We start from the raw sequence: 22527 nt of genomic DNA on the forward strand, positions 1-22527 counted from the left end.
AGGTATTAACTGTCCCTGCAAGACAGAAAGCATACGAGCGAATTCAGTCCGTCCACAGCCACAATGGTAACCTTGAGCAGAGGTCTTAGGTGACAGCTGATTGGCCGTCCCTGCACGCCGCTATGATTTAGAGCCTATTAACTCCAAGACACCATCCATCCCGCCCTTGCTGACAGCAGTTACGTTTGCTAAAACAATATGTTAGGCGGTGAGATGATGAGGGGCACCACACGTACATGTGTGTGTATGTATGGGGGGGGCACAATCTCCATCTCCATTAACGCACTCCATTTTCTTGATTGGCCTGTCACACGGACACTCGTGACGCATCAAGCGAAGAAGGCCGGCCAAAAGTCAGCAGCGGCTTTTATCGCCGAAGTGCTCAGGCTGCTCTTGCAACGCTTTAAATGAATAGAATATGGATTTTGTCTTTCTCTTTTTTTTGCAATAACTCTTTCATAGTCATAGCCGTGGAGAGTGGGAATCTTTATAGAGTTTTAGGTCCTAATGTTAGGCAACAATCCCAGCAGGATAGAAATAATGTAGTATTTAGAAAGTTTTATAAAATCAGAACCCCCTGGTTTAGATATTTTTTTTGACATATCATAACAAACATTTAAGAACCTCGTACCAAAAAGTCGGCGGTTCGATCCCAGTCTTCCCTATCTATATGCCAAAGTGTCCTTGGGCAAGATACTGAACCCTGGATTGCTCCTCAAAGAAAAAAGTGCTGCCCATAGATCCACTGTACTAATGTGTGTGAATGGGTGAATAGCATTCAATACTTGAAAAGGGTTCACAAAAAATCACAAAAGGTTGAAATCCTAATTTATATAGAGTACATACAGAATCCCCAGGAAAATGTTTCACATTTTCAGAGAGGCCTCTTTAAAGAAACCCTGAATGAAAAGACGAAAGATTTGACTTCTGTTGCAGAAGCAGGTGGAACAGCTGCGAACCCAGAGGAGGCATCAGGACTGTGGTTCTCTACAGAGTACTAATGTTTACTCTAAATGTGTACCTGAGTATTAATATCTAGGATTTCAAATACACAGCAATACTAATGACGCTAGGCCCGAGTGTCACATAACTGCTCTGACAAAAAAAGAAATTCCATTATTGTTAATTTCACAACTATATGTACAGCATGTTAATAGAGAGAATTAGAGTGTATCCCTCCCTGCTTGTATAGCATATAGTTTCTAATGGGAAATGGCCTCACTATCTGTGGTTCATACTGCAGTACACCAAGGTCTGGCAGTACGGAGATAACACCGTCATTGCCATTGGACGGCCCACAAAGACACCCAAATGTGTGCCATTCCACCAGAGGCCTTCCACTTTATCTCTCTTTCTCTCTATCTCCCTCTCCTCTATCCATCCCTTCCCCTTACCAGCTCACTTACTCAAGCAGATGGTTTTAAGTAAATGGCAGAGGGACGGGGCTTGCCAAAAATGTTGCCTGATATCCCTCAGTAGCCGGTTCCCTCGTGGCCGGATATAAAGCAATCTGAGGGAAGAGCGGAGAGACAAAGCGCCCTCCCTGCCGGCCGAACAGCATCTAACCCACTCAGCAAATAATCTCCACTACGATGGCCATGGTCCCTCATGGGTGGAGCTATGTGTCAGAGGACGCTATTGGTTTATGGCTGTGTCACAAGATCAAATATTAAGATGTAGTTGGTGGAAAATAGTTATTTTGTTGAGAGGTGTAGTATCAGGCTTCTAATATAACTCCCAGCAAAATAGCAAACTGACTCTGATGCATTTTCTGTTCTGTTTGTTAAACTGGAGACGACCAACTCGTAGGGTTTCAAGACTTTTCATGGCAGTGCTTTCTCCATATGTGGGGTTGTTAGCTCCTGTTAGCTGCTGCCTATTGGGATATATTACTAGAAACCCATGATAGCTCACGCGTTCCTTCTTCCACTCATGAACAATGGACATTAAATCCATTGCAACTAAAACCGTTTGGTTTAACAAGCAGATGTTGATTAGATTAGATTAGAGTAGATTCAACTTCTTACTCTCATAAGCGGTGTATGGACCCCTGCTCTGGTGCAATTAATTGTAAACACACCTAAAACTCAGGTCAAACATCCAATAGGACAGTGTCCTGAGAGCCCTGTGGATTCTGGGTGTTGTTTTGGTTCATGTTTTGGGGAAAGGGGAATCCTACAGTCCTTTTTCACTTATCTGCTTCATAGATACACACATTTCATTAGAAGGCCATTCTCCCAGCAGGGAATTATTTATTTGATATTTAACGCAATTTCTCTGTTTCAGATCATTCAAAAATAATGAATTAGGGTTCCAACAAATATTTTAATCCACTGATAAGTTTCTACATTAGTTGTTTATTTTGTTCACCGCTCAGGTTTTAACTTTCCTTTTCTTCTTCGTGCTAAAGCCTGAGTATTAAGGGCTGTTAGAATCTATTGTATTATTGGGTGTGTCAGGTAAAAACCCTGTAACAAGCTGCATTACTCTAAATATTCTTATAGAAAATTCACGGTGAGGAAAAAACTAAAGACAGTTTTTGGTAAAAACAGAGCAGCTCATAGTTTGACTTTCAGAGACATTACCTGAACATGAACCACAAAGTCAATCTTGAATCTTCTCATAATAATTTTTTGAGAAGATCTTTTTTTGTGTCTTTTGATTTGAATAAATTAGAACGTTGATTCCGAAATGAACCGGCTCAAACATGCAATAACATCACTGACAATTTGGGCAGGAGCAAGAGCCAATTAATATGACAGGATGGAAAGGATCCCATTAGCAAATGAAAATTTAAATTCTGAGACTCATTGTCTAAACACCAGGCCCTCACATTGTGATCAATCACTGTGAACCTGCCTCCTGACGAACAACTTGAACATCAAAAAACTAAAAGGTGGAGGAGGAGGATGAGTGTGTTTGCTCTGTATGTGCGTCTGCTGGTGGATTTACTACATGTGAGAATGTGTGTTAGTTTTCTTCTTCCTGTCAATTCAACGCACAACCAGCCAATTTCTAAATGTGGATAAAGTTAAAGTTTCATCTAGTTAAACACGATTAACCTATCATTTCATGCAAACATCCATCAGGCCTCAAGTGTGTGTGTGTGTTTCTACATATATGTAACATTAACCTGGCACTTGACACCATGATTTGTCACGAGTTAAATGAAGCACTGTGCGTCATAGGGACAAAACGGTCGTGTTTATATGCAGTAAGCGTGAATGGGGGTTTTGCTCTCCATCTCCGGTGTCATTAATCTGGGGAAGATTTTTACACCATGCGTAAATCGATGGAGCCTCATCGTCCATCACTCGTCAGTCTGTGACCGAGTGTCGCCCGCAGATCAGAGGTCTAAACAATAAGTTACAAGGAGCAAAGCGGCTATCAGAGCTCTATAAAAGGCTGAGTTGTGTTGCAACATATATTGTTTTTTCTCTTCCATTGTTGTTGTTCACCCCTTAGCCCCACCACTTTGCCTAACCCCTTTGTTTTGAGCGTCGCCGTGAAGGGCTAGTGTTGTTCCGTTTCTCTATGTGATGGAGGGGTAGTGGCCATCTAGCCCTTCAAATAGTGTAGTGTATGAAGGCCCCCCCTAAAAGCCAAGGGGCAGATGAAATTGCAGAATGGTTTACGAACAGACAAAGCAAATCAAGATGGCGACCGCTGCGGGTAAAATGGTCATTATGTCGATATTTTTATGATGATGATGATCATCATATAATATTAAATCTTGCAGAATAACCATGAAAAACTGCTAAATCCAGCAGGATATCTTGTTTTAATCCAGTAGCAAATGTAAATGTAATTGAATTGCTGTGAATCATTATCAATATGCATGTTAATGTAGCAGCTGTTTAAAGTGAAGCTAATCTTACATACTTGGAGTAGTTTAATGTAAAACCATGCATCACATTTTACAAGATCTTATAAATAACATTACAAGGCCATGTTTTTTTTAATGCAAAAATTGAATCTGCAAATGAATCGGTAACTTAACAGTGTGATACAGCACTGATACATAGTGAAGTAGAGGTTTAAAAACTCCACTTGAGCACAAAGCAGTGGATGAATTAGGTGTGATCCCATCTGGAAACGACGGAGCAGAGAGGAGACCCACGTGTCATTTGAAGGATATTGGTTGAGCGGTGAGCAGATACTGCTATTTGCTCTGGAGGGGACCTTCTGGATGATGAGGGCATTGTCTGTTTTGGGTGACATTTCAGTGCGGTCACCGAGGTGAGGTGTGTGTAAACAAACACACGGCCAGCCAGGGTGTGTACATGTTTGCCCGTGTGTGTGAGAGGGTCAGGAAACTAGCAGGTGGGGAGCCCATGGGGCGCGGGGCTCATCCCGACAGTGATTGGGTTTGGGAGCAGGCCGTGCTCTTCAGTCACTGCCAATTAGCCTGCTGCTACCTTTTGACATTCAAAAGACGGCAGTGGCAATCGCAGTGGCTCACACACTCAGTCATGCCTTACAGGTGGTAAAACCCCATTCTGTGTTCAAACAGCCTTGAGTTTATTATTCCGTTATATGACATATGTGGACATTATCAGATCTACATGAATTATCTCAAGTGTATTTTATGTGACGTTAAGTAAATAATCTGGTTACTGGACAAACAAAAGAGTGTTTTGATATTCTTTCATTTATGCTATAAGTACAAGCTGGTTCACCCCTATAACATAAATACATACACATACACCACTCTGGAAAGAGGCAAAGCTGGAGGATTTGTTTAATACTTTAAGTCTGGTGATATTCAATATTTGTCTTATTATCTTCTAACAAGCCTCATATCACAATTTCCTCTAAAACAGAAAGCTCCATTGTTTGCCCCACACCTATTAAAAACACATCAGTGAACCACATCGTTGCACAGGGTGACACATTCTTTCATTGTGATAAACACGGCCACTGTAGTTTATATTAAGTGGGCCCCATATACACCGTCCTGCTGCTGTAAACAATAACTACAGCAAATCAAACGTGTAATAATAAGCAGCTGAATCCACTTCATGTTCACTAAAAGGTTAACTGCCCGTTTGTTTAAGGAGTTCACTCAGACTTTTCTAAATGAAAACAATATGTTTTTGAAAAAAATTCTAAGAATTACATCATTAACCCTTAGTGCTCCTTTAAAAAACTTCCTCTCCGCACCTTTCAGACACAAAACATACCCACAATAAACCTCATAAAAACACTAAATATTAATATGCTTTATTCACTTTCAATGGCTTTATTTTTATTTTTTTAATCAGTCCTAAAAATAAAACATATATTCATTCATATTAGGGATTTTAACCCTACAAATAACACCAGCATTTTAATAATACCAACATTTTGTTAAGTGTCTCAGCACCTTCGGGACAAAAACCTCCCCTCCCTGAAACCGCTATAAAATAGTTTTATATTAATAGTGTTGGGCAATCTGATGAAATGCATGATGTCTTTTCTATGTAATTCTTTGACATTTCACTTATAACATGTGAATAATGTGAATCCAGGCTTCAGTTACAAACCAACAGAATGATTTCCGACTAGGTGGCTAAAGTATTCCACATGTTTCTAGCACTCTATCATGTCTCTGTCATGAGTGACATACTTGGTAAAACTACACAACATGTGGCAGTCATTGGTGTGGCAGTGGTCAATGATACTTCTCACACCTAAGTTATCTGTAAAGTTTTTTTTTTGGAAGGTTATCAATACTACACAGCAACAAATTCAGACTTGGGTCTGAGTGGAACAGAAAGGTCAGGAAGTCAGGAATTACAGAAATATTGACTAACTGGGTCGGATTTGGTGACAATAAAAACAAACCACAACTGCCAGCTTGGCTAAGTACCAGATTATGTAAGTGTAAAAATTATGCCTACAATTTGGGTGAACCAAGCCTTTCATATTTACGTTGTTACATAACTACTAATCTCTGTAGATTAGACTCTGACTGTAAACAGTCTAATGGGAATGAAAGACAGAACTTCGACCCAGTTATCTGTCTACACCAAAAGCACCAAAATATTGGTCGTTGCCCCCGAAGGTTAATTCTTCATCAGATTATAGCTGATGGGCTCCAAGATTGTAATCTAACAATTAATCACTATCTATTTGCCTGATTGTTGTACACATGAACAATAATCAATTTAATAATGTCCCTGATATTAAAATAAGTTAGTAAAATAATACTTTCTAGGATATACTCTACATAAATGTAAAATCCTGTCGCCTCCTTTGTCTCCTTCTATTTCCTCTATTTATCATTTTGTATTTCACATTTCCCACAGGGACAAGACAAAAAAACTAAAAAAGTACCACAACAGTCCGTCTTTTTGAGCAATTTCTAAAGTAGGGCATTTCAGAAAGCCAGACAACAATGGGAGATGTCTTCCTGCCTGCAGTCCTCTCCAATGCTGCGATGAATAATGGTATTATCCCAACACGTTGAACTATACTGATTGTTCAATTTAGAGACAATCACACAGTCTGTCACTTCTCCACTGCTCGCCCCTCTGTCTAATTCTTCCCTAAACACATGCATGCATGTTGCAAACTAGGCCTCCAGCCTTACGGCACTGTGAGGAGGGGATGGAGGCATAGAAGTGGTTTTCTGAGAACTCAAGCACACACATACAGACATGCACGCACACACAGACCTACACAAAGACAGGGCTAGTATCCCCCTGAGTTTTCCCTACTGCTGCTTCTATAAAAAATTTACGCAGAAGTGATCTCATCGGCTATTTTGAGCCCATCTCTGACCTAGGAATGTTTTAAAGAGCTAGTATCCGTCTCCGCTCTGTGTGATGTTTGTCTTTATGTTTGACAAGACCCACAAAGAAATGTTTGTGAAAGTATCTAACATTAAAAAAACAATGTTTTGGTGTGTGCCGGTGTCTTTTTATCATCTCCCTGCTGTGTTCAATACACAACCTTCCCTGTAAGTTGGACGTCTCATCTCAACGATTTCACTCATCTCTCACCGTTCATCTCCTTGCAGCCGCAAAATAGTTTACCTATCATATGAGAACAAACCTTCTCTCACCCATCCGTGGGATCCTCTGTGTTTTGGCTACAGTGTTCTTTCATTTTCCACACAGGACACACACACACACACGCAATCATATATATATAGTAAGTGAGTTACAGAGACACACAGAAAATCAATTGCTTTTGAGAGAACTCCATCAGCAAATTGAGTCAATTTCAGGTTTCTCTCTGTCGTCTCTGATGCAAACACTTACCACAAACACTGCCATCCAATTTCATAGCGAGTCAGGTTGCTCTTGAGAGGAATAGTCTGGGTCTGAAGTGTTGATATTGGAAGCCAAAGTCTGTCAGCTTGCACTTATTCTCTCACTAGTGATGGGATGGTCAGCTCTATCCTGATTTCTACAACAATGAACTGCTGAAAGCTTTTGGTCAGCTTGGATATTACACCCGCGATAAAAAAACGAAGCTAAAATCCACCGAGCTGCATCGAAAAGACAAGGACATTTTTCTGGTGAGATTTCAAAAGTTAACGCGTGTGTGGAACAAAAACGTAGCCTTGACTCAAGACCAATTAAGAGTCTACACTTGAATTAAATGTGTGTTTAAAGCTGTTGCCAAAGAATTTGATTTGTCTTCTTCCCACTCTCAAGAAACTGGGGTCAAAATAAACTCAAAACATTGGAGGAGAAGTATTCAAATTGTGTACACAGATACAAAAATATTTTTTTCTCTAGGCCACTTGGGAGCAGTGCATTACGATAAACACACAACTACTTTATAAGGTTGTCGTTTCACTAACACATTACAAATTGATTGATGGTTAATAGTGCTTCAACAAATTATTATTTTTATAATTATTTAATAATTAGCTTTTCCTTTGCAATTAAATAAATTATAATTATAATTATAAAACAAGAATATAGTTAAAAATACCCATTACAATTGTCCCTAGCCCAAGCAGACATTTTTATATCACATTAATGACAAAGGTATTTAGTTTAATATCACTGAAGAGTTTTAAGTGGAGCTGAGTAGGGACACATCATCAGTACATGTTGCTTTGTATATTTCCATATTTCGAGTTTATTCACCATTCAAATTTCTTTGAAAGACGTATATTTGAGTATATTACATACATATTTATACACATGACATGTAGTGGAGTATGAGTAGAAAGCATCAAACAGAAATACTTGTGTACAGGTGCATCTGAATTCTACTTTAGTCCCATCAGCTTGATTGAATGTTAATCACTTTCCACCAGTGACTGAATTATGTTTTCAAAGAGACCACGGCTATTCACTGTTAATGTCCGCTTGATCACAAACTACAGCCCACAGCATCACTTCCCATTAAATTAAGACCGATAGCATCTTTAATCATGCAGATTCCTTAAGCCTCATTATCGGAACAACTGCTCCCATCTGTAAAGTTATGCGAGATCTACAGAAGTTGTGAACTACCACTGTTTCATTCCGCAGCTTGATTACGGTAACAAAAACACTTGGTCGCTCCATTGACTCTTTAGCCTCATGTTGTTGAAAGTGACAGGGAATATATTATGGGGAGTGTGTGGAGTGTCAATAAAAAAATAGGCCAAGGCATGTACTCACAAACAGATGCCCTTTCTGCAGAAAGGATCACACAGGCAAGGTGGAGGTTGCAAGCGTGATGAAATGTGAAGTGTCTGTAAAGTATCTTCTGTAAAGGTGTGACTGATAGGCTGCATCCTAAATGTGTTGGAGAGGAAAATGTATCATGTATGGTGGGGTAGTTGTGTCAGTCAGCTGGGTTCTTCAAACAAAGGACAAACACAGTTAAACTAGAGTAGAGCAAAAGGTCACTATAGAATTTACATGATCTCAGGATCAACTTCTGCAAGACATGAATAGATTAAGGCTCAGATGCTAGACAGTGGGTGCACCATAAAATGTATGTTGAGCTGTACCCTAGATTGGAATGTTTGCTATAAGCATAAACTAAGTTATCAGGAAAATTTCCATTACAACCGCTATGACATTGTGTTCACTGCATGTTACAGACCATCGACTACCTGCTAATGCCAGCAAAACTTCCTGTTTGGCAAGTTGTCTTTAAAGTAAAAGCCGATTGTTAATTTTGTTTCCGCAATGTTTTATACTGAGCGGAATTTTAAAACTTTTATTTTGAAAAGCTGTGAACTTTGCTCTGAAGATTGTGTCGGTTGTTAAACACGCCTGTGATGTTGCCGACATGCAATGTACGAAGATGAATAACACCATTAAAGCCAATTCCGGTTAATTTCATGACTTTAAAATCTTCACTGCAGATAAAGCAGGTAGAGTGAACACAAAGTTTTCCAACTTCTATCTGCGCCATAGACTGTTTATAAAAAAGGTCAGCATCCAACGTCTAGTACACAAACAATTAAAAGTGAAACTATATTGTGGAGCTGTTTGAGGAGGACTCACTACTGACAAGGAATAATTATAAAGTAGTGCCGGAGCATCAACAGAGGACAAGAAAACAGTTCCATCCAAACAGGCAGCTTCAGAACGGGCACTTCACTCATGTTTTAATGATGCTACTGGTTAAATTGAGCCAAACCTCAGCCAGTATGTGTGGTGACAAATTGAGCTGAAGCACCATCAGTTTCACGAGTGAATGTTTGAAATGGGCGACCGCCATCAACAAGAAATGCTCAGTAAGATACAGAGCATGTTTTCCGATCATCTAATGTGGGACATGCTGCAGGCAATCAGCTAAAACCTTGTCAGAGCACCGCTGATATAATCAATTGCATTGTGTGTTACTTTTAAGTGCAACATGGCTGGAGCCATCCCAACCCCAGCGTGCATCAGTAATGAACGACCTGGCTGATGATAGATGGTACCAGTTTAATCGCTGCCACAGCACAGTGTCACTGGATACATGCAGACGCTGAGACCCTCAGCAGGTTTTCATATCGCAAATTAATCAACTCACAAAGAAGGGAAACATTGGTCTCTGGGAATGCATTCTGAACATAATGAGAGGATTACAGCCTCCCATCACAAAAGGATTATGCCATAAAAGAATGAATTCAACAAAGTGTTGTCATGGTTATTCAGCAAAATGTCTACATTATGTTTTGCAACATGAGGTGTATGCATTTGTATTTCTCTAACAGCTACGGTTTAAAAATTCCATCAAACTAACAATAACTGTCCAAATATAAAAACTTGGCAGTAATATTAAGCTTGCAAGTGTCAAGTCAGCAGAGAGTAATGTGGCATCTTTCAGTCAATTGTATAATGTTTAGTGAAGCAGGTCTGTTAGTTTCCTTTAGTAATTTAAAAATAATAAAAATGTTATGTGGGCTCAGCTTCACATTGTTCACTATATAACTAAGAACATAATGAGTAAAGAATAACACCAAGTAATCAGTCTGCGTCAAGTTTTACCAGTTTGATTATTAGTATGTGACATGCTAAACGCCTTAAATAGTTGCAGGTCTTCCTGTATCTGATGCTCAATGATGGACTGATCTTCTATTTGTAAGCAAATACTGACTTTTGAAAGGTGGAACATCATTTGTGAGATCTCAATCTGTACTAGTTATACTGACCATGGCAGAACCTGCAGAATTAAATCTGTAAATCATGGAAATAATAAAAAAAATAATGTGGTCCCCTGAGCATGACTGACTCAGAGACATTCACTTCCTGCACATTCTCAGGTTCTCAGGTTTTTCCTTGCTGTGCTGACTGCTACACACAGAATATGTTACATGCCGTGCGCTCATTTCACAAAGCTGAACCAGATCAGGCTCAGACCAAACAGTCAGATCACCCCGACAACTGTAAATCTTCCTCTGTCAAGAAAAATAACCCTGACGTGAAACCACCATGTCCCAAAAGCAAAGGACAGGATCCCCTCATGACCCCTTTTCATACGGTCCAGGCACATTGACAGAAAGAAAACAACCACATATCCACTCTAGAGGGCAAACAAACTTCAGCTAAAAGTCAGGGGTTTGTTATTCAGAGCCATGCCTTACCTTCACAGTAGGCATTATCGTCTCGTAGTGGGCGGAAGCCGTCCTTACAGACACAGCAGTCTCCTGCCTCCAGGTTCACACAGTCTGAGTGCTCCACGCAGCCATGGCCCTCTGAGCAGAAGTCATGACCTGCAGGAGGGATGGGAAAGGAAAAGGTTGAGACCCAGAGGAGAGAAGAGGAGACGACTGACAGAGCATACTGGGGGTTTTGGAAAGGTTATGTTATTGTGGCATAAGTAGCCTTACTGTGGCCTCTTTCCTTGGCGTATTACAGCAAATGAACATTCATCTCTGATTCTTCATCATGAAAAGAACAAACATCCTACTGGAAATATAAATAATGAAACTATGAACTAAGGATTAGCAAATGTTAAACCCATTTAGTAATTGTTAAACCCATTTCTTAGGTTTCACACATTATTTGTGTTATGGTGATTTTAAGATTTATGGATTGACTTCAGTTCCTTCCTGCACAAACAATAATTTGAAGATGCTTATTTATTCTGGCACAAAATCAAATGTTGAGAGAAACAACTGAGCACATAAAGATATTGTAAAAGGGGTCATGAGAATTTGGAAGTTTCCTCATTAAGTGTGTATTTTAGTCATTCTCTTTTTATCCTTTGTAAAGTGTTTTCTTGAAAAGCTTTATACAAATAAAATGTATTATCATTATTATTATTATCAATTTGCTATTCATATTTTATTGAAGGAATGCATTTTATACTTCTTGCCTATATATGTATATTTGTATTATTTTCCTTTGGTGCACAAAGGATGACTCTAATGTACTGTCTGTGAGACAATCGTAAATTCTTATATCTTTTTTTTAAGATAAAAAAGGTAAAAAATACCTATTAAATAATGACAGGGTGCCTGTTGAAAACTATAACAGAAATGAATATCTCTGTACATGTCTTCTGTTTTGTCTTGCAATAATGTTAGCTGGGCTGGTATATTCACACAGCAGCATCTGTCGATGGTTCCCTCCATACCTCTGCAGACTTTACAGCATCTGTCACTCAAGGTGATCTGCTCCGACTCAGGACAGTTGAGCTCAGGACACGGCTCGCTGGGGACCACTCGATGCATCGTCCTGTCCTGTGATGAGCAGAGACAAAATCCTTATGAGCTCCTCCCGGGCTCCTCTGGGTCACTGAGGGCTTGGATGTAATTATGAAGCTAATTATTCATCTATCCTGTTTCCTCCCTCGCTCTCCTAGTTTCCCTCCTCCCTGTGTTTTCATTACAGGCCAATTACTCATATGGTCAATAGCAGTTTCCCCCCCCCCCCCTCCCCCCCCCCCCAAACTACTTCACTGGAAGAGAGAGAAAAAAGCGTTCTTATTCTTCTTCCTCTCTCCTGTTTTCCACAATGATTTACATTGTGATTCATGGCACATCTTTATTATACAAACAGTGAATCAATCTTCTGGATTATCTCTGCATGGGTGTTTAGTCAGAGTGTAAAACCTAATTAGGGGGGTCCTTTACCCAGCATGCCTTTGGCAGGTCTCTCTAATGATCTCATCCATGTCCCTCTGACTGATGCTAATTTAGAGACATTAACACCCGACACAGTTGGACAAAAACAATAGACCTTCTCCATCGTATTTGTGGAGCACAAATATTTGAGAAAAGCTCAAACCCAACCTATTCAGCTGACGGCTCCACGAGGTGTCGCGATCTCTCCACTCACATGGAATCACAGACAAACCTCCCCCCAAGGCTACATCCATACTACCTATACTTTCATTTGAAGGAGCATCAACTCTGCTCCGGATGCACCGGGAATCCACACAACTTCGGAGATTTAGAGCAGCCTCAACTGAGAAGTTTGTAAATGCTGCTGACTAGTTTGAAAACTCCGGGGCTGCGTTTTACTCTGGATGAGCAGATCTTCACGGTTTGCAGATTGGGTCACAAAGCCTTCGCATGGCAGCCTTCCACAAGAAAATACAACCGGTGTTAGCCTTGTTTACCAGCAGTAGGAGATGAGCTATTCTCCCAGCAACCTCTGACAGTTCTAATTTAGGCGGGGACACGCATGCCCAGTATTCGTGATTGGTCATGTTAAAATGCTTGTGGGGAGAGATGGTTTTAGTTTGAAAACGCCTCACCACGCCTTGAAAGCCTCACCTTTCTACCGCCCACCACCCAAAAACCTCTACCCCCCCGGCAGCCAACAGGCAGACAGAAGATCAGAGATGTGACAAGCAGCTGCCAGAGGAAGCCTGCAGAAATGTGCAGCAGCGGGCCGACTGACAGAGCTCCCCGTCCTCGTTTCTTTGATCTGCCTCCGAATGCCAGTCAGTAAACTGGGACTACAGATGGGCCAGGTGTGGGCAAGCGAGCCATACGGCTCTCTGAAACGGCTGATACTTATGGAGCTTTGCAGAATTCATGGAAGAGCTGCTTGATATGACCGAGTTGGGCGATTAAAAACTTCAAATCACTTCTCAGTGATTGATTGGGCCTGCCTGGTGTAATGTCATCAAGTGAATTACTCCCAAAAGCGAGGGACCCCCCCATCTGGTGCGTCAGGAAGACAAAAGCACACATCTGAATAATTGGGGAATAAATATGATTTGGGACCCCCGTGATGTCTGATGATTGGTGCTGAAGAATGGCTGTGGCATCTTGTGATTGACAAGCTCTCTGCTCTGGTCCCCAAATGTAAACTTAATGAGAAGGGGGTTGAACCCATTTCTTTAGATAACAAAGAAAAATAGAAAGGCTATTGCTGGAGAGTGCATTCTTCAGACAAAGCTCAACAGTCCTCTTATGAAACCAGTTTAAAATTCACTAGATTCAGATTCTTATCTTGATCTGCACCAAATATCAGTTTCATTAATATCCCAAAAATTACTCTCTGAGAAATCAACACAGATGTCACAATGTTAAAGAAAGTGAAAACAAATCTCTCCTGACCCATAAAACATCCTTCCGCCAAGTTTTCAGTCGTTTTTGTGGAATCCTGCTGACTAACAGGCAAACAAAGAAAACGCAGACAACAACATAACCTCCTCGGTGGCGGTAACAATGACAAGTCGGATCAATGAGATTCAGCCGAAGTGGACAGTCTTGAATGCCGGCTCGCTGGGGCTTGATTTAAATTTCCCGGGGTGGGCCAAGGTAGCTGTGGAATGAGTATTTAGCGAGCTGTCATGCACCGCCACATGGAAATTGATAGAGCTGCTGGAGTGCTTTGTTACATCAGTTATTACTGTGTCTCTTTCTAGAGAGGGTCGTGATCGGAATCCTTTGGAATAAATGTGCACTAATGCGCTTTAACTCTTTCTGTGTGTGTTGTTGACTCACCCTGCATTCAAACAACAGGCACCGGCCAGAGGAGTCGCGCACAGCCTTCCGATCAGCCTCCACCAGCTCCCTTCCGCCGAACATGCAGACAGCTGGTAGGAAGATACAGACACGCTATCAGTGCACATACGAATAAACACATGAAAAATAGATAAACACATAAAAGCACATTGCTCATTTGAAAAACCGCGTTTCTTCGGTAGCCTATGTGAGAGAGCAATCTGGGTTTCTGTTCTATTTAATGATTGTGTCTCATCTTTAATGCATCAGTCCTAAATAAATCATTGTGAGCTTGTCTAAAAATATGTCTTGCTCTTAGGTTCATAAGATGTTTAAATATGATCTGCTGCCGAACAAATTCACGGTTTAATATTCCACTATTTAGCAAAGAATGTCAATTAATTATTGAGCCTGAAAGACGTCGAAAAGTAATGGATGCCTCATGTGATGTCTGGAAAACCAAATTAACAAACAATAAAAAAGAGAAAAACAAAGAAGACATTCAATGAGCAATTGTTTTGTGTTATAATTTTGTACATTCATAATCTCAATGGTGTTCATCTGAAAAATGTTCATGTGCGCAGCAACTGTAATACATTAGCAGGTTAATTGGTGGTTCCGCTAACGTTCACACAGGCGTTTTGGGGAAGCGTAGGGGTTCCTCAGAGAGAGCCGCACCATTCAGACACAAACGGTGTGCAGTGCGTTGCCACGTTGTGCTGATGCCCGTGTGCTACTGTATTTCCAGGTGAGCAAAATCATTCAACTAAACAGGATTTGTACAGCCCATATCCACAAATCACAATCTGTCTCCCTGGGTTTAACAAGGTGCGACATCCTGTGCCCTTAAGCCTCAGCAAGGCAGAGGACAAAAAGCCCTTTTTAACAAGGGGGGTGGGGGGGGGGGGGTGGACATAGAAACCTCAGGGAGAGCCGCAGGTGAGGGATCACTCTCCCAGGACAGACAGAAACATAACAGATGGGACGTGTAGCAGGGCATTGCAACCAAATAACAAATGTTAAGGCAGTGTTTAACATAAATGGAGAGGTGTAACAATGAAGCATTTATATAAAGAGAGTGTCTGACAGAGATGAGGGGAGCCGTAATTTCTACAATGATAGTATATGTGCGTAGGCATGTTGTATGTCTCAGCAATCATGTTGTATTGTGATCTTAATCCAAGATCTGCTGCCAACATGATCCATGATCACGAGCAGTACTAGAGTGTATAAGTGATAATAGGACGTGTACAAGTAGGGAAACAGAAGTATAATGAGTGTGCGAGAATACTGGATTATGAATACTACTATTCTGGATTTATATCAGAGTTTTGACGGTAAAGAGTGTAAACGTGCTTTACTGAGCAGAAGCCTGTAATGTCAGCTGTGTGATTGTGGCGTATATTGTCAGTGGGAGTGTGTTTGGACAGATGTATGTTTTATGTAAGTTCACGTGTGAAGGAGACTTTTTTTCTAGTGCGCCATGCAGTAGATAGAGAGCGTGCAGTGTCCAGCCACGTTGTGCTGATGTCCATGTACTTCTGCTTTTCCAGAAATGAGGAATTATTCAACTTATACACACCTGGAAGTCCATTCATTCATTCAAGTTCATTCATCATTAATTTAACTTATTTGTCTGTATTCCATTATTACATATTTTAGTACAACTGTCTCTCAATACGGACACAAACAGCGGAGGAACACCAGGGATCTTATATAACGGTGCTTTTTAATTGTAAGATACAATCTGTCCTTGATATATTTTCAGCTTTTTTCCTGAGGTAAATAAAGTCGAACCAGATCAAGCATATCATCAAACCCAGATGAGCGATGCTACCGAGGACGTGACGAGATAATTAACACGTGAGGAGAGAGCGAGCAGAGGGAAATGTTAGACGGGAGCCGAACCAACGACAAAGGGCAGAAAAATGCATCCGATGAGAAGTTGGGGCCAGACAGATTCCGAGCGATACCGGGGAAGAGAAGATTGACACCGCAGGTTGGGCCCTATCACAAACCGGGGCGTCATGAAAGCAAAGGACTTCTGAAGCAGCCATTTGACGTTTGACTTGACAGACCATCGAAAGAAAGAAAGGAAAAAAAAGAGCCGACTCAGAAGCTCCTCCCTGCGAGGCCTTGTGCTGCGAGATAAGGCTTCAATTTGGAGAGCGAATCATGTCTTTGTAGTGGGGGGGGGGTGAAACTTGCAGCCCTCTTCACTCCAAAGCCGGAGCGTACGTAATTAGCCGTGTGTGTGTTTGTCTACCTCGCTGGAGATAAGTGAGCATAGGGGTGTCGAGTTTAAGGGGATTACCCGCTGTGTGTTTATGTTTGTGTTAACACGGCGGCAGATTCAGGCATCATACTTTAAACCCCTGCGTTGCAGCCGTGACCCCTCGGGTCGGGGGAAGCGATGCCGACCTCGGCTGATTAGAATCCAAGACCAAAGACGTCTTTCTGATAAAGAGTTAAATCTCTTCTGTTGTATCCTTTCGCGAGGGAAGTGGAAACTGTGTGTGGGAGTGTGTGGTGAGAAAGTGAAGCTTCAGTCAAATCTGCAAATAAATACTATAAACACATAATTTACTCCATTTACAGTCGGCATCCACACAAGTCTGCTAAAATTTGGTATCATTCATATTGTGTGTAGGCGAGAGGATCAGCTATTAAAATCACTAATTTTAAACCGGTACAAAATAATAAATCCCCCTTAACTTAATATATATATACGCTAGATTTTGTTCATGACGTTGACCCGCAACTCTCTTTGCATTTTAACAGCAAGTACATCACATCTCATTTGGGTCAACATCAGAATAATATTGGGGTGAGAAAAGTTAATATCCCCTAAAATCTATTTTTATTGAGATGGGAATTGAACGAATAGGAGATGCAGAGAGCTGCTGTGATGAGGCTAATAGGAGTTCACTGCTGTGACAGGAAAAAAAGACAGACCCTCGATGTGGATATGTGATGAAACAGCATTATTTATCCAGCAAGAACGCCTGTGCTCAAAATTAAAAAAAAAACGGACATTAAAAAAGACCAGCGATCGTCATTTCAAACATTTAACGTCTCTTTCTTCTTCACTTTTTTCCCACAGTCACGTCCGTCACAAACAGGAACCACTTAACATCGCACGCACGCATCACAGATCCATTGGCTCACGTCTGTGTGACTGGCGGCCATCTGTGTTTTTGAAGCCCACTAGTGAATAATTGATCGGCCCATGTATATGCAAAAAGGATGGACCCATCTCAAGAGGCATGTTAGGAGGTTACTTAGCAACACAGCAGAGCCCTGGTCAATTGTTAGGCAGCACTTGTGGAGGCGTGATGTGTTCTCTAACTCTGGTGGTGGCGGTTGTTTTTGGCTGTGGTGCGAACGTGTTGGTGCGCAATCGTGTCCATGATTGTGAGAGTGTGGGAGGGTGACGGGGTTAAGGGTACTCCACTCACGCTGGCACTCCTTGCAGCAGGCACCCTTCACGTAGGCAGGAGCTGTGGCAGCCGGGCACTGAGGGGGGGGGCAGGAGACGGCCTCGCACTGCACCGTGCCGTTCTGGAGGAGGGAGAGGAACAGGTTATTTAAAAAGGTACCGTTAGATGCTTCACCAATATCTGGAATTTGAAAAAGAAGATATCATCTCGGCACATATTCCTTTTTGAGTTGTTGTAGATGCTTGTTTATTTATAAAATATTATTTCCTAATGGCTGTACCTGGTGCCATAATTAACTATACTGTATATATATGAAAACAATCATTTTGTCAATGAAAATTACAGAAATCAAAAAGAATACCACAGGTGAAAGACCCCGAAAGGGCAAGTAAGTGCACTTTGGGTAAAGATTTGATGTTTTTTGTAGCATATACATTGTTTATAAAAATAGTGTATTCTCCAGGTGAGTGACACCTGCAGAGCATATTCAACAAAGATGAATCATATGTACAAGAACACTTGTACAAAAACAAAAATTCAGTATAATAGCAGACAGGTCACTGACTTTGATTGATTATCAGGAAATGTGTGACTGATATATATATATGTATATATATATGAAATCTTTTAAGACCTTTCATATTGTGTATGAGAAATCTTAAAGAATTGGGACATAAGGATGTTTTATATTTTATTCCATCCTGTCCCTAGCTTTGGGATAAGATTGTTATCTGCCCCCCCCCCTCCCATAAGGTTTAATAGGGTGATGTATCTATTGTACGTTTTTTGGGTTTGACTGCTGCCATACATGTTGGACCAAGAATATTCTCTGTAAGCAGATCACCGTTTATGTAATAAACTCATATATTCAACTAAACGACAACTGAAGCTCATCGAGTTTATTCTTTTATTCGCCACAGTGAACACCAATTAGAAATCCAGCCATCTTCATCAGACATCTGTGCCGAAGGTTTGTTGTCATGATCAGTATTCAGCTCTTATTTTCAAATTAAGAGGAATGAGATTAATGCAAGAAACAAACAGTGAGAAACAGACATCAGCTGTTGTATTCTCTTTTCTTTAATTTGGAATACTATTGTTTCTTTGCCATTATGTTTTGTTCTCAAAAAGTCGATCAGTACCTAAGTCCTTGTTGTACATATGTGATTAAATTAAAATTGGTTACATACAGTGGCATAGTGATCATCTCTCAGCATGCCTCCTCCATAATAATGGATGGGACATGGACCAAACTAAAAAGTCAATGTACCCTTAATGTAAATCTTTCTAAAAGATGGTGTCAGTCAATTTAGGTCATCCTTATCTCCCTGTTTGTTCAAATGATTCTCATAAGATTGATCTTAATTAGATTAGTTGATGCTATTGATACGAGGTGAAACGTCATGATGACAGTTGATTGGTCAGCGTGTCTTGGGCTCCAAATGCACAAGATATACGCGTTAGTATGCAGGATATTTTAGATTAATTTCTATATAGTGAGAGGAAGAGGAAACTTGTCATCCATCTTTATATAGTCTCAGCCTGCAGCTTAAAGTAGGTTGTACCAAGGCTACATATAACTGAGTGGTGCAGGACTATTAATATGAAAACCTCTTTCATTTTGGATCTGGTTCCCTCATAAGTGTGGACAGTGCAGTGCAGCAACAAGAGTTAGTTGTTGTTAGTCAGTCATACAAATGTGCACATCAAACTGGAATTATATGAGAACTCATTGATTTTGGTGTAAATGTTTCCTTTACAAATGCTGAGGTGACAAGGCGCATATATAAATATTTGCCTGAGTTGCTGTAGAGGAGGATACTATCAGAAAATCAAGGGTGTGTTTACTCTTTAAAATAGAAGTCCCCGTTGTAAATTGACTCATAACCTGCAGCGGATTTCAACCGGAACTCCTACATGTAAAAGTCTTAAATGTTATCTCCTCTTCCCCGGCTGTGCCTATAATTAACATTGCCTCCACGGATGAAAGCTCTGTGACAGCAACATCTCTGAACCTTATGCACATAATTGATAACATCTTAATGCATGACCTTTGAATTTGAAAGGTCACGGGTAATTGCCAGACATAAGGTAAGGAACACATCCCATCTAATTTCTTAATTGCAGCCCAGGAATGGAAACACACCGTTCCTGGCGATGGAGCGATTTCATAGGATGAGTGGGCAGAACAAATCCCTGATGATAATTATCATCTGTCAAGAGCAATTAGGTGCGGTGCACTGAGATATATGTGATTTCCTATTTTTTGTACGTTGGGTAGCGGTGCGCGAAGGCTCCTCATTGGCTGGTCGGAGGTCTTCAGTTGCAGCGAATGAGTTTCATGTACCAAAAGCTGAGGAGACTGACAGGGGGTGAAATCTGTTTGCTGATGTGGTACAAGCCCCAGATCTCTCCGATCGCTTCCAATTCTCTTTGTGGCCATTTTTCAAACTTTATGCAGCACAAAGCCCATGAGAGGATCGAGCATCACGAAGAACTGTGGTTGACGTGTTGATGTCTAATCCTGAGCACTGTCGCACAACTTTTGAAGACACTATCTTTTTTATTTTTCGGGTAACTGGGGCAACCCTCCTCTAATTCAAGGAAATAATGAAAATACAAGCTGCTGACAAAGAGGCCCCCTGCACTCTGCACCTCTACCATGCCCAACCCCCCCCCCAACCCCCCAACACACTCGATGAACAAGGGTGCAAAACAACAAAAAGACAATGAAAACAATGGAAGCAGTGTCTGTGTTGGATGTAGTCAGCAACATACACAAAAACTGAGCCGTGCACACAAACACAACACACCGCGATGCAGACTTGATGAAAAATGCATTTTCTCCTTTCTCTTTCTTCGAACACTCACGGACACAGACACACACACATAAGACACAAACACGACAACATATACACACCCATACAATCACACAGACGCACACATCTATTTATTCGATCACATATTCACATGCCTGTAGACATACGATCACACAAACACACACAGTATGACAAGCACATTAATCCCAGATTCAGACACACACACGTACAAATAAAATTCCCAGCCTTGCTCTATATTAGTCTAACATACACACTCATGTACCTATTGTATAAACACACACACACACACACACAAACACGCACACAGTCGATCGTGTGTGTGACTCCCCACCGTGCATGTGCAGTTCCTGCAGCCATCTGTCCAGCCCTCGTCCTCCCTGTAGACGACCCCCTTGACACTGCAGGTTCTCTCACAATAGCAGCCATCCAGTCCATTCATCTTCTCCTCGGCCCTGGACAGCTGCTCATGACACCCCCCACCCAAAGAAAAGAATAAACAAAAATAAAAGCAAGAAGGAGAGAAGATGAGCGAGGATGAGTGTGGGCCTCCATGAGTGTCTATATCAACATATAAAAATCAGAGCTTCAAGTGTAATCTAGTGGCAGCAGAAAATTAACAGGTTTTACACAAACACAGACACACAATCACATTATCTGCATCATAACACAACAGACTTCAACAATTGCCTACGTCTGTTGTTAATATGGCCCTGACTCCCTGTTGCAGTGATTGTTAGGCTACTGCACAGTTCTATAGAAAAATGACTGTGACTGAGTGGGACAGATCCCATCACACTACTTCACCTTGCTGGATGTTTTAGCGAGGATGTCCTGCAGCTCCATGATTTTCTGCACAAGTCCATGGAAATCATTGCAGGTTGGGCAAGCTAAGACACAAGAGACACACTCATTTAGAGCATGTGATGATGTGTGAAATCTGTCTAATGATGTTATTATTACAAATCAAACTTGGTAACTTTGCGATCGCTATACCTGAAACTTATATGGCAGGTGTATTGTACAGAACCGAAGGAAGCACCATGTAATGTGTCAAGTTGTTGAATGAGCACTTCAAATTGAAAGATAACAACAACAAAATCTACATTTGTAATATTAAATCAGAATTTTTACAGAGAAGGTTGGAGGAAGAGAGAAACAACTTCTAGAAATCATTGAAAAATATCTGAATCACAAAAAAAGCTCAATGTCAAAATGTTTACCTTCTCAGGAGTCTCACTAATTAGAATTTAAAATCATGGTTAACTAAGGTATACATTAATTATCTAATTGAGATATGTTAATTACTTTTTTAAATATGTGTGTGTGATTGGTTCCTCCAACAGCCACAGATTATACCTTTTACACATGTAAAATTTAATTTGTTCAGTAATATTCATTAGTTCATTTTGCATCTTCATCTGTTTTGGAAAAAGTCCTATTTAAATACAGTTTATTATTTGTGAAATGTACAGCACAAGTGAATCCAAACGAGAAGACATCAAGGCAAATAGTAGGAGTCTCCCCCTCTTGCTGATTTATCGACTATTTGCAAAATTATCCAAAGTTTCTAGATGGAAAATTGCTTCTTAATTGCAAAGCACTTTTAAAGCTGTTTTTGCTCCAGTGAGTAAAGAGCCTTTCAAGAATTTAAATAAAAAACAAATCAAAGCCTCACAAAATAAGTGCCGGGGGTAATTTAAATGAAATTAACCACTTAGCGAAATGCTCCTTGGGTGTGTTAAGTAAGAGTTAGAGTAAGCACTCACTTCTGTTCAGGTCCGGACACTGTGAGATGTAACCCTGTGGCATCACCACGATCTCCACGTCCTGCATCACCCCCTGGACACAGACACACACAACAACAGACCTTTTAATGACGGAGAATAACACCGAGCGGAGAGCAGGCAGTGCG

The 22527-nt window shown here is 40.8% G+C and overlaps 1 protein-coding gene across 1 annotated transcript in view; it reads right to left on the reverse strand.

Annotated features, from left to right (window-relative positions):
• The window catches only part of nell2a (neural EGFL like 2a), an 84217-nt gene that overhangs the window by 44028 nt on the left and 17662 nt on the right, over nucleotides 1-22527 (reverse strand). Inside the window, exons 6-12 of the mRNA XM_053427094.1 lie at nucleotides 22382-22454; nucleotides 21420-21502; nucleotides 20947-21075; nucleotides 17794-17896; nucleotides 14336-14427; nucleotides 12010-12115; nucleotides 11015-11143 (exon numbers count right to left, since the gene is read on the reverse strand). Coding sequence (XP_053283069.1) covers nucleotides 11015-11143; nucleotides 12010-12115; nucleotides 14336-14427; nucleotides 17794-17896; nucleotides 20947-21075; nucleotides 21420-21502; nucleotides 22382-22454 — 715 coding nt within the window. The remainder of the gene's footprint in view (nucleotides 1-11014; nucleotides 11144-12009; nucleotides 12116-14335; nucleotides 14428-17793; nucleotides 17897-20946; nucleotides 21076-21419; nucleotides 21503-22381; nucleotides 22455-22527) is intronic.

Source organism: Pleuronectes platessa, chromosome 7, assembly GCF_947347685.1.
Source record: "Pleuronectes platessa chromosome 7, fPlePla1.1, whole genome shotgun sequence".
Lineage (NCBI taxonomy): Eukaryota > Metazoa > Chordata > Actinopteri > Pleuronectiformes > Pleuronectidae > Pleuronectes > Pleuronectes platessa.